Here is a 14142-nt window from a genome sequence, read left to right as displayed (position 1 = left end):
GAAACCTTCTTTGAAGTTCCTCTCTCTGTGGGCGGGAATGTGGCATGGCACCCAGCCAAAGCCCACAGACACAGGGAGTCAATATAGCTCCCCCAATGTCCCTAGATAGTGAGGATATAAGAGGAGGCTTTAGAGTTACACAAAAAGCCTAACAGATCGATTTCAGTCCTCTTTAATTTGCCGTTTTGTCTATTCATGTGTTAGGTTTAAGAAATAACTTAACTTCGTCTAACTATAAACATAAATATTTATATTTCAAAAGGAGTTGTCAATGCAGCCCAGGAATAAAGATTGTGACCATCCTAACTGTCAATGAAGGCTTCCATCTGGCCAAATTCATTTGTTTTTAACTGGTGTGAGTTTGATTTCCTCATGAACACTGTTGCCAACGCAAACAATAAACACAGATGGTGTATGAAGAAAATGTGAGAAAGAAGATGATTTTTTTTGGTTTTTCATTGCATCATATTTGAGTAATTAAACCAGATCACAACAAAGGGTCATTCTCAATTAACATAATTTTCCTCCTGTCAAAGCCTCAGAGCTTAGAAACTGTTAAACTCCTGACACTGGAGTTTCTAAGCAGACCTGAAAGTTACTATGTGTCTCTCTAGCAGCCAAATGAAGTAGAACACTGTAAGACGTACTTGTGTTGTGTTCATGGACTGTTCTTGTTTGCAGTTCGTACAGCATGCATGAAAGCAATAAAATAGCTGCCATGTGTTACTATAGTGATCTGCAATATGATGACAATATCTTTGCGGTATTAGCTGAGGAATGCTGGCCATCTCTGCAGTAAAAATACACATGTGCTCATATTCATGCATGTCTGTTTTAGAAACACATTGTGAATCTATTCTTGACTCACATTTGTGGTAGACAAAGTATAGACACTGGAAAAAGATTTTCACACAATCATGAATATCACATCCAATTCTACAGACTCTTAGAGCCTCATTATATCCATTCAATAGGAAGATGAGTGCCAATGCTGGACTAAAGAAAGTGGACCTAATTGCTAGCGATAGCAAGATGAAGCCATAGCTTATCTTTGCCACCCACTCAATCTCTTTCTTGGTCCTCCTTCCCTTCCTCATCTGGTCCAGTTCTCGTCATTTCACTCGGACCTTCAGAGAAATGGGATCGTGATCACATAACGATCTTGAAGTTGACTCCTCAGTAGATAAATCATCTTTATCCGCTCCTTCCTCTCCTTTTTACTGCTTTTCATCGTTCAGCCCGCTGTGACTCATTATGAAATGACGAATGTTAATGAGAGACAAACTATGAGATCACCAATGTGGCCGTGATGCACACCAACACATCCACTCATGCATACACACATTTGAATGCAGCGCACAAATGAGAACAGACTGACATGCATGTGCACAAACCACATTTATTATAATTCTGCCAGTTTCTGCAAGCAATTTCAGAGTAGCTTTGTTGTTGCTTTGGGTTTTCTTGATCGTGCTATTAAAGCAGTCTATTGGCAGTTCAATTGGCTGTCCTGTGGGTTATTTTAGGCTTCAGCATGCGAGCCAGCACAACACCAGAAACCACTGTAATTACAAGATCTGGTCGGCCCTTTGAATAGCAATAGCAACCAAAAACCTTGATCTGGTCTGAGACAAGAAGGAGGGGCGGGGCTACTTGGTTAAAATAGAACTGTCCGCATGGAGCTGATTTGAGGTTTTCTATATGGGGAGCCGCGGAGTGGGCTAGCTCTCTTAAACACAAGTCAAGTATTGGAGTCAGTTCAAGGCAATGGAAAAGAAGTATCGCGTGCAGCTCTGTTGTGGAAAACAGTAATACTCCTCCGCTACTCCCCCACAACATTAAATGTATTACCACTGTAAAAACTGAACAAAAATAGCTGAGGCAGAACCAGTGTGATGTGACTACAACTGGACATCTTCAGGCATTTCTTTTGAAATGAAAAGCAAGCAGTCTAGTCTCAGTCTTCTCGGAGCTCTTTTAAACAAAGAAATAATGATATTGCCCAGGCATAACTGCCCCCAAAGAACCTCTTTAGCTACTTGCACCACACAGGTATTGATCATTTTACTCAAAAAAAAAGAAAAGATGTATGACCTGCTAGCAACAAAACTTCTAATAAACTTCTCACTTCTCAAAAAAATAAAAAAGCACCACCCATATTAAAGTCAAAAATAGAACATTTAATAGTTTACTTCTCCATAATAGTCCTAAATATGTGTAAAATCAAATGCCACATGATGGAGTGTGCAGAAGCATCATATTAAATAATACCATGGAGTTCCTATCGGTGAAAAAAAAATGTCTCAAAAGGCACTCAGTACAGTCACATATCACCTCTGCCAAGGCTCCACAATGCTTTACAGTGGCCACATGCACTATTTTCCAGTACCATACTCAAAAAACAAGAGCCATCAGCTATCATTGCATGACACCCCCCCAGCTAAAACAAAAGTGCTACTTGTTAGTGATGTTAGTTTAGTTTCTTTGACATGGACAGAGGAGTTGGTTAGAGTCTTAGTTTTTATTAAATGGTTTTCTAGCTGATCATGAGCAATAAACTGATGAAAAACAATGTGGACAGATGACAGACAAAACAATACAAGGCATAAATTATAATAGGTTTTGTAAATAAATATAGGGGATTTTCCTGTTATACTCAAGAAACAAAATGACAATAGACACTTGGATGTATAGACAGATGGACAGATCACTATGTCCCTTCTAATTATATGTTAGGAGAGGATAGAAATGGGGTAAAACCTGCAGGATTTGTCCTTTTTATGGATCAGCTCCACATTTTAATGGGTTCATCCTTGGCCCACGGCTTGTCACTCTGATTTTCATGAAAATCTGTGAAGTACTTGTGCAATCCGTTTGACAGACAACCAACAAACAGATGTAAACATAACCCCTTTGACACAGGTGAAAAACTGTGGGGGGTTTTTATCTTCCCTTGACTCATTAGACTGCTTATCTATCATTTCAGGGGATGAAGCAGCATCTACACTTCTGTATGGCTAAATATATTTTAAGTGAATCATGCTCTTTAAACTGCACCCATTTTTAGTAATTGACCCTACACTGCCATTTATTACCCAATGTCAAAATGTAAACGCTAATTGCCATTTCACCATTTTAAATAACCAAGCTGTTCCCATCAAGTTTATTAATTAAAGGAAATACATTTCTAAATGCATCTGGAAATCTATGCATTATAATTTACTGAACACATGATGCAGAAGTCTTGCTGCTGCCATACATCAGTTCTGTACTGCCATGCTACAGTGGCAGCCAATAAAGTATCAGGGCCCTTTTAAAATCCTTGCTGAATTGGCCTCTAAGGATGTAACAAACTCTGAGACAACCTCCTCTGAAACTTGCAACTGCCTAGAGAACTTTTTCACTTAGCAAAAGCTGTGATGGCAGATTTGATACAAGGGGATTGAAGGATTGGTTGGATTCACTGCCTGAGAAGCTGTGAATGGGCTACATATTAATTGCTTAACAAGCTCCTGTGCTCTCTGTCACTTATAACAAAATGATTTACCCTGTTCAACTATGAAGTCCTGTTGCACTTGATATGCCGAAGGAAAAAAGAAAAGTGTCCTTGCCCTGAATATAAACCCCACTGCTGCAGAAAGAAAGGTCACATTCCTGATGTTAAGTAGGACACCATTGCTAAAAGTACCAAATAGACCAGCATGGGGCTGCAAGAAAGAGGACATAAAAGCATCTTGTCAGTTTTTCCGCCTCATCTTCATTCAAGTCACAAATGAGGGTAATTTGGTGAAAACATACCTCAGAGGTAAAATATCCAGAGGTATTAGCTGAAGTATCATGCAGATACACAAAAATAATAAACGGAACACTTCTGTTTCATTTTATTGTGCTCTTTTCCACGACCTTGATTACTTTCATTGCTGTTTCCCTTGACTGTCACTGCATCTATTTGAGCCCCCACAATCCCTTGGCCTCTGGCTGTAATCAGTCCAAAAGAAGAAATCCTCCTATCAAGATCTGAAAGACAAAAACTGAAGAAAGGAGACTATAACACTGAAGGGAGAGAATATGACACTCACAAAGTATGCACTCATCAGTGGCAAAGGCAGAGCTAATGAGGACGGTGGTAGTGGTGCCGAGCAGACTAAGAAGCATGAGAACTCAGTATTATGAGGTCTAGCAGGGAGGGAGAATAAGTGAAAGGAGGCCTCTGGTAGCCTTTTTTTCAACTGGGCTGACATGAGAGCAGATGGTATTCTCATTGAAGAAATTATAAAGCAAATATAAGTGGTAGACACAGACTGGCAGGGTGTGGTTGTCCCTTAAGACTCACGCTTGTATGGATTTCTTGCTCAAATCGCATATAAATGTATGAAATTAAATTTTGCTCATTAAAAATGATTAAATGCTACAAAGACTTCTTCAAAGTCACTTTCTGTGGCAGATTAAATAATAATTAGGATGGTTTTATCAGATGCCGATTCGCTTGATCTTACAACAGCTGGTAAGTAAGTAAAGTGCAGCCTCTGAAGTCAAATAGTCCCCAAAGGAGCTCAATCATTCTGTATCAGCGCTGAAAACAGCCATCAGGAGTGGAATGATATGATGAGCTGAAACATTTTGGTTGTTATGTAGCAGTTCCCCTAAATGCTGATATTGCAAATGAGCGCTCCGCTGTTGCATGTTGGGCTCGATAACAGCACTGCCTGAAACTGAACGCCTCTGAGCTGTGCTTAAGTTTGTGATTCAATTTCATTACGGTCACCGTGTACTGTAGTTGAAAAGACAGACAGATGCTTTCAGCACACAAGCCCGACCAGAAGCCAAGTGATGCGGCACAACAGCTCTGAAGTGTAATAAGACTGGAGAGCAGCACGGCTGGAAACCAGGACACGGTTCTGTGGGTGGGCGTTTGTTTTTGTGGACTGAGTTCGAATGTACAGCACTTATGCACACAACATGAGCTAAGATGGAAGAAGCATCTCAAAGTCTCAACAGCCAATTACACACCTGCTCTCAACAGCTGAGTGCAATTTCAGACACGCTAGAGAAGTCTTATTTAAAAGTCAATCAGGCAGACACAGGGGAGGACGGTGCCCTGTGGACGGGTACTCATCTGTCCATCTGTCTCACATCCATTTCACACAAAACCAGTAACCAGAGAAATACTGAGACTGCCTTTAATGTCAACATGACTTCTTACACTCATGTCTCACATTTCATCTTCCCCATCACCACAATCACCACCAGGCTTTCAGAAACACCCTGTGCTTTTTTTCTTTTCTTCTGGACCTCCACTCAATAGATGTTTTTCACATCAATAGGATCTTGCAATGCAGCCCAGTCTGTTGCTACACTCACATACACTATTGATCTGTCCTCATTGAAAACAGGTTGAAATGATGCTTATCCAACATGACCCTGACCTCATGTTTGCTCTTTAGTTTTAAAGTACATGTGTCTTCACCAGAAAATCAAAAAAAGAATCTCTCTAAATTTCAATCTGTACTAAACACAGTTGAATATTACGACAAAGCTGAATAATTCCATGTATTAAAAATGCCCACTTGTGCTGTAAACTCTTACCGGAAATTAGCATTCTTTATTTTTGTTCGTAGATTCATAAAAACAAGCGCACATAAGCCGGTATTACAACAAACTCTCAGAAGGCAGTGAATATTGAACTATTGAGGAAAAACTCTAATGATGACATGGCGCGTAAGAAAGACAAGTGTTTGCTCACACCCTCAAACAAGAGCCTTGTAAGCTTCTCGTATTAAGCTAGATTTAAAAGATTGGTCGTCCAAACACCAGATCATCCGCAGCCAACTATAAAATAGGTTGAGTCTCTAAGGAAACATATCTGCAGGGAAACCAAGGGAAAACTACTTTTTTCTTATTCTGGGCAAAGCGTTCTTCTCATGCTGTTTTGTTAATTCTTTATCTGATGTACCAACATCTATTCATTTCTCTGCATTTGCTTACTTATTATACATTACAAACTACAAAAGCACTTGGAGAGTGCAGACCTCCGCCAAGGCAGATCAGTGCTCCCCCCCACCCAAGCACCACCAAAATTTAATCATTTGTTCCTTGTGCCAGTATCAACAATTCCTGAAAATTTCATGAAAATCTGTCCATAACTTTTTGAGTTATCTTACTAGCAGACAAACGAACAGACAATCCCTGATGAAAACATACCCTCTGCCGTTCCTTGGTGGAGGTAATAAAGTTTTAAAATAGTTTAGTTATGCTGGTCACATTCACACACTAATAAATGCTTAAGAACCAATCATTTCTAAGTGTCACAAAGCTTTACTCACTCATCTCAGGTCTGACTATTCTGTCTGTGCCTACTGACCTCTGAATGAGCGGAAGAAAGACCTCTAATGTGCAACATCTAGAACATGAGTGGTTTCCCCCAGGCAGCGCTCATCCACAGGTGAGTCAGGAGATCAAGCAATGTAGAAAAATCTAAGCTACTGTAAGTTTTTCAGATGATATGGTTCATCAGCAGGCATCTGTGCCCAGAAACAAGAAAAAAAAAAACACAAGCAACTGATGATGCAAGAGATACTAGAGCAAAGAGATAGAACTTACTGGAGCAGGAGCCTCACATGAACTCATTGATGCTCCTATGCACCTCTGTACTGAATTATTAAATGAATATGTGCAGATAAGAAACACTGGAGCCCAGAGAAAAAAATGTGTGTTGATATGAATCTTTAATGTAAACAATTAGTCATCAGTCGTGGATAAGTGTGACTAATACGAATCTGCTGCAACAAAGAGATACATAATAATACAGATGGGTAAAAAATGAAAGGAAAACCAAGGTGAAGTCTTACTCAGGCCACCTGCTAACACACACTGGTCCAAAATGTCCCAGGTGTCCAATTGGGATGAGATTAGGTAACAGCAAAGGCCATATAATTCACATAATCTCCATCAGACCACTCACTGCCTGCTCCCGTTGGGTTTATCCTTTAATTTCTAAATTGTCAGTACCACTTCCCCTCATGCCATTATAATTAAAATATTGTTTAACCCTTTATCGGGCAAGTGACTATTTTTTTGGTGATTTCCACACGCATTACAAGACAGGACAGTGAGGAAACTATCTCAGGTCCAATGTGGTCTACAGGGTCTGTAAGGTCCACCTCTGCATGAACAGTGAGTGTATCTGCTTTGTTAGGTACCATGAAGTAATGGTACTAATGTAAGGAATGATGTTCAAAGGGAGAATGTGGATGTGGACAGGGGTCTGGATCAGCACTTATGTCGGTCTAATGTGCTAAACGTGATGTTCTTTCATGTGTTTTTCTTGTATTTTTATACTTCTTAGTTTTGTTTTGTTTTTTTGCCATTTATGAGAACCAAATATGGTAATTTCATTAACCTTGATTTTCTAAGTAACAATAAAACATTTTTTAAAAATTTCACAAAAGTAATAAAGTCTTGTTATGTCCTCAAATAACACACTAAGGTTTTTTTGTTTTTGTTTTTGTTTTTTTAATTATTATTCTATTGTGTTTATTTGGTAGTGGTTTATTGTTCTTATTTATCTATTTATTTTGTTTATTCATTTAAATTGTTGTTTTTAATTGTATGGCTTTTATGTTTTTTAATCTATTCTTTTATTTTATTCTTTTATTTGGGTTTTTTATTTATTCTTCTGTACAGCACTGTTTTCTTTTTTTTTTTGGTACAGTTCTATGTCTTTATATCTATTCAGGATTTTATTTCTTCTATTTTGGTTTTAATTATTCTTCTGTACAATACTTTGGTCCACTGCGGTTATTTTAAAGTGCTTTACAAATAAAGCTGGACTGGATTAGAAGGTTAAAATTTGGAATTTCAGTGTATTTCTATGAGTGTCCTGTAAAGGGTTACAGAGCAACCAGTCAAATTTGGTCAAATCTTGGTGCATCCTTGCATCCCTTTCAGCATGAACAAATGAATCCTGTAACAGTTCCAACTTGGTATCTAATGACATATTGGAGAACCCATGATTTTTAGTGACATGACCAGGAAAAGGAAACATCCAATAAGGTCTAATGGTGAGGTCTGTCCCTGTTGTTGGCAGTGAGCCCCTGTTGTCCCTTCACCATTCATCAGTTCAGGATATGTACTATGTCAGCAGACTGTGGAAGAGGTCGATAGTCCGCCAAGGCAAATACATTTACATTTATTTATCACAAGCCATTACAGTAATCCTGATTTCTGCTCTGGAGAGTAAGGCTCTTATTTTATTTTCCATCACGTTGTGGCTGCACTCTACTGGGCTGCTGTGATGTGTTAAAATTCAGAGCAAGTATATGGAGCAGTCAGCATCTGCCAGCGTTATGCATAAATAGGTGGGAGAAGCAGCCAAATTCCAAGAGTGGGATAAGGTATAAAACACATCAGCTCACATCCACTTGTGGTATCAGACGCAAAAACTTCACACCCTACTGCCCATGTGCCAAAGTAATAATAAGTCAAATCATAATAATACAATACAATAAAGAAATAAACTTATGCCCACATGTATCAGGGTAGAAAACTTACCACCCCCATGTCCAGCTGCTCTGTTGACTGAGAAGGAGCCGCTCCAGTCTGAGGTAAAACGCACAATATTGGCACCAGCAGCAGGAGCAGCAGCATCTCCGAACAAATATTCCTCATGCACTTAAGAAGAACCGGAGAAATCATCATCATCATCATCATCATCATCATTATCATGCCCTATGACAGGCTGATCCTGCAGGGCTTAGAAACCGACCCCGACAGCCGCATCTACGGGATAAATCTCACGCTGGTTTAAAAAAAAAAAAAAAAAATGTGCCAGAATAAAAAAACTACCTCACTGTTGAGCGCAACCACATAAAACACATTAAGGCGTGCAAGTTTGTTTTCTTCAAACAGCACTTCAACTACAGAAGCCGGACTATGTGATCTTTTCCTCTATCAAGTCCATCTGAGGTAAAAATCCCCGCAGCAAACAAAACGTGAGCTCCGCTTCTGTGCGCCTCTTCTCGTGTTCTGGAAATGAAAGCAGCTGCGTGCGGTTTTGTCCCGAGCAGCAGAGACCGCACGTTGACGCACACGGTGAGTGGATGAGTATTTAGCCTTAAGGATCCAAGGAAAGGACGGAGAGAGGGGAGTGAGGACATAAGAGTGTGCATGGGGTGGGTGCGAGAGAGTCTTTCACACAGACCCCCCCCCCCCCCCCCCCCCCCCCCCCCCCCCTTCTTTGGTCACTTCTTAATTCATGAGGCGCGTCATGCGTAATTTGGGAATCTGAAGGGTTAAGAGCCAAGACATTACGCGCTATTTGTCGGGGCTGTGTTATGGTTTTATGAGAAAAATGTCACCCTTAAGTGAAGATGACATGTCCCGGGGTGAATCCAGAGTAGTAGCCTACATTCATTCTATATCCCAACTAGTAAAAGGAACACAAATAAGAAAAACATGACTTTTATTTAGAATCTAATAAAAACAAATTCCAAAGAAGAGTATTTGTGACTATGGCTGCAGGCACATTTCTTGCTATTTTGCAGCATAGAGCAAGTTTCTTTTTTGCTGTGCATTGTATAGGATAATATATCCTAAGAAAAAGTTTAGTCAAGTTTTTTTTTTTTTTTTGAGTTTATAAGCAGTATGAGGCTGGAGCCTGGTGTATGAGGTTTATTTACATCATAAGATTTATGAGCAAAGGCTAAGCAATGGACGCTTCAGAAAAAAAAAAAAAAAATACCAGAAAAGGATGAAAAAGAATAAGTAATAGGAAACAGCCAAATGTCTTGAAAGTTAGAATGCAGCCTCTGGTCAACCACTGCATCATTAAGATATCAAAAAAAAAAAAAGAAAGGGTCATCTATTCAAGGTCCAAAGATCAATCTGTTTTATCTGTTGCTAACTACATGTGTATCCTAACAATAAAGAAGGAAATGTCCACACTGAATATTCACTGAGCTAAATGACACCCAATTAAACATACATATCAGCAAGACGCTGGGTCATTGAAGTGAGGAAACTGCATATGTCTCTGAAATGCAAAGATGTTTTATTTTGTACCCCTCATTACACTTCTATTTTCTCCATATTTGAGAAAACATCAGAGGAGAGCACAAAACAATTTGCTGAGCTGCAGAGATAATTATTACATGAAACAGTGGTATCAGCCTTCTCCCTTCTTCTTCTAAGAGGAGACAAATGTGCTTATTTATTTCTTTTGTGTTGCGTGATAATAAAATCCACCAGGTGATAAAAGAACATGCTGTAATGACTAAGAGTTGCATGTTGGTTTTGTAAATTATCTGCTTAATGTGATTCTCCATTGACTCAAAACTGGAATGTGATAGCGTTAAAATCGCACCCTGACCTCAATAGTAGCTACTTGTTGAGGTTTTCCGTTTATGTTGCAGCAGATAAATACATGCATCTATTTCTTTTCATTTGTATCCATTACAACAGTCATTCATCTTTTGTATAGAGCCAGAGCGAATGCAAAATATGAGATGCATTTTATTTTACACCAAAACATTGTTGTATTCAGCTGTTTTTGTGCTGAAGGCATAAAGCTTCTCAAATGGTTGAGGTTCTAGTTGTTGCAGTCTCATTGTGATAATAGACACATCTGAATATTGTCTTGTAGCGTGTCTACAGGCAACAAAAGAACTTGAGTCACTCAGTTTTATATTAACAGATGGTTTAAACACCCATTTCCTCATCTCAGTCTGCTCTGAACATTTTACCGGAAGGGTTTTGCTGTCCTAAAACACTGGAAAATTCATCTCACTTACAGTCATCATCAGAAGGTATAAATATCAAAATCCACCACACTGACTCAAACTGCTTGTGTCATGCAAGCATTTAAATATTTACTGTAGTATAATGTGCCAAAGTTGGCTGCAGCCCTTTTGCCATTTCTGAGGTTCAAAGGATAAACAAATTATGCTTAGTGTTTTCTTTGTCCAATCTGGTCATGCAGTATCACAAAGCACTTACATGAGTGAGTCTGTGTGGCTTTGCAGTTTGTTCTTTTAGCACAGCGACTGTGTTAATAACATAATTGATGCCTAATGTACCCCTATGTCAATGCAGCATTAATTAAACTCTGCCTTTTTCTGTCCATTCATGCTGTGTAAATGACTGATGAAGGTACCTGTGGAATATGAATGCAACCTTTGACAAGAGATAATTTACCACTTTGTCATAGTAAATGTAAATTAGTGCATGGATAAAGATCTGGAAGGCATGTGCTCTGAACCGAGATAATGGATGCAAGATTAATGTACAAAGTTACTGCATTAACATGATTCGTCAATTATTCATCCATTAGTCACTGTTCATAATCAATCAATGGTTTGAGTAATATTTTAAAGTGGTACAAACTGTCTTAATCCCACTTTGTAAACGTCAATATTTTCTAGTTTCTTTCCTCTGTTGTGGCAGGAAATCGAGTATTTTTGGCTTGAGGACATCATCTTGAGCATTGGGAAACACTTCATTAACCATTTTCTGACATTTTAAAGATCAAAGTAATATCCAACACTTCAATTGAAAATGAAAATAATCATTTATTTCACCCTGTTCTGTAACAATGTAAAGATAAAACAAAGATAGCGTTATTCACATCATGCAGTAATAATATATAAAACTAAAAAGGCTACTTTCATGAGATTAATTAACCCTAACCCGGAAGGGGAGGCAAGGGGTAGTGTTTTTGGTTCGGTTTGTTTGTTACCTCCGCCAGGAGGTATTGTGATCACTTTGCTTTGTGTGTTTGCGTGCGTGTTTGTTTGTTTGTTTGTTTGTTTGTTTGTTTGTTTGTTTGTTAGCAAGAAAACTCAAAAAGTTATGGACAGATTTTCATGAAATTTTCAGGAAATGTTGATACTGGGACGAGGAAGAAATTATTAAATTTTGGTGGTGATCGGGACACACACACACACACACACACACACACACACACACACACACACACACACACACACACATATCTGTCTTGGCGGAGGTCTGCGCTCTCCGAGTGCTTTTCTTGTTTTGTTTGTTAACACTTTAGCAGCAAAACTATTGGTTGAATTCACATCAGATTGGGTTAATATATTGCCAGTGACCCAGAATAGATGTTATTATATTTTGGCAAAAGTTAGTGAAAGTTAAAATATTTTATGAATTTTTTAAATCTTTTTTTCTTCTCCCATTTACTTATAATGGGCGACATTTCACAAGTCTATAAAAACATCAATTTTGTTTCAGTTTACTTCAAACTTGGCACATATATAGAGACAATTAATATGCTGACATCAGCTGGATCGATGCCAAAATAAGCTCCAATACGTGTGAGGGGCGGGGTTTGTTGTGCCTGGAACTACTTGTTATTATATACAAGACATTATATATTCATGTCATTTTTTTTTTTTCCTGAAATTCACCTAACTGAGCTGGAGTTTATCATTAACAAGTGTAATGGCAGATTTGTCATGTTTTCATTCCCTGACATATGTTAGTATTGGAGACATGAAACATGAAATAATAAATGTGTAATAATTCCACACAGACAATACCAGTTTATATTCTCTGAAAGCATAAATGTGTGAAACATTATATGTATTCTTATCATGAGTAGCTTTTGCTGTTTAGTTTACAGCCAGTCTGATGTAGCCACAGAAAGTGAATCTGTCCTATTTAACAAACTATTCCCTTCTGGAAATGTCTCCATGCAAATAAAATGTAACTTAGTTTGGATAAATACACCCCTGGGTTGTTTGGATGTAAACTGTATTTATCCTACTAGTGTGGAGGAGATTCACTGTAAATAATGTTTTCAATAACATTTATTTTGTTTGGATGAATCGTCAATATCAGAGCAGACAGTAAAACAGATGACAGTAATGGATGAGTAGTGATCCATCAACCTGACATGGTGTATGTGCGTCTTACTGCTTCAGATGAATCTCCTTCCAGTTCCACATCTGTCTCTTCTTCCTCTCCAAGCCACTCTCACCCAATCATACTGTCACAGACCCCACAGACTTTGATGTACAGTTCTGCTAAATCTACGAGAGCTTGCGGCTGCCCCACTATAAAACCCACAGTGGAAGTGCAGTGGGGTTTTCCCGCAGACTTTTTGAGCCTTTTATGCACACTTTCTGTGAGTAGACTGTGCTTCAGGATATAATCCATAATTCATTTGATTATGCCTTTTAAAATGAGAACAACAGAGGACACACAGAAGTGTCCGGAAACAAATAAACCTAAAGAACTGGTAGATCTGACTGCAAATGAAAATGCTGAGTACTTTGTTTGTTATCTGATTCTAACTAATTGTTTGGTGTTAAAAAAATGATTGCAGTTTTTGCCCTTCCTCTTTTACATTGACACATTTCAGTTAATGGAGGCAGCGTAATTGGTTTATGATAATGTGAGTCGTGTTAATTTAGAAATAGTGTTTTACTTGACCTCACATGTCTTTATGATCTGTAAAAACATGTCAGAATGAATTCAAATGAAGCTTTTTTTTTTTTTTTATTGCCATAATAGTAGATGCCGCCTGTTGTGTTGTTGCCAAGCGGGAGGTGGCACTGCACACACTGACCCTCCAGAGTGATCCCTGCTCATTTACACTTCACTACAGTTACAACTGCAGCTGTAAAGGACACTCCTTATTAAGAGAGAGGATATAAATAGACAACCTGTAAAAAACACTCACTGCTCCCTTCCATATATCACTGTACATGCTGCCTTCCTGTTCGCCCAGTTAACATCAAACTGTGACATGTGCACCTTTTTGTGCATACATTTAAATATACAAAGCATAAGACTGAAGTTAAACTGATATTGCCTGAACATTAAGTCATTAAACATGTGCATGCTGTTAACGCCTTTCACCAACATATGTTTGATTTAACCCATAAAGACCCAAACATCCATCACTGACGAAAAACCATCTATTGATCTACATTGTTTAATACCTGTTGATCCACTAATCCAGTGGTTCCCAAACTTTTTTGGCTTGTGACCCTATTTTAACATCACACATTTCTGCCGACCCCAGACAATCAAAACGGTGATTTTTTTTTTTTTTTTTGGCCAAAATTAATTTGTTTTTGATCATGTAATTGTTTGCTATACTATGTTGCAAATATGTACACT

The 14142-nt window shown here is 38.5% G+C and overlaps 1 protein-coding gene across 1 annotated transcript in view; it reads right to left on the bottom strand.

The window, feature by feature from the left end:
- The window catches only part of LOC115430713 (matrix metalloproteinase-17-like), a 140704-nt gene extending 131698 nt beyond the window's left edge, over positions 1-9006 (bottom strand). The window contains exon 1 of the mRNA XM_030150896.1: positions 8551-9006. Coding sequence (XP_030006756.1) covers positions 8551-8724 — 174 coding nt within the window. The 5' untranslated portion in view covers positions 8725-9006. The remainder of the gene's footprint in view (positions 1-8550) is intronic.
- Between the last annotated feature and the right edge of the window lie 5136 nt (positions 9007-14142).

This window comes from Sphaeramia orbicularis, chromosome 12 (genome assembly GCF_902148855.1).
Source record: "Sphaeramia orbicularis chromosome 12, fSphaOr1.1, whole genome shotgun sequence".
In the NCBI taxonomy this organism is placed as follows: Eukaryota; Metazoa; Chordata; class Actinopteri; order Kurtiformes; family Apogonidae; genus Sphaeramia; species Sphaeramia orbicularis.
This window is presented reverse-complemented; position numbering and strand designations above follow the sequence as displayed.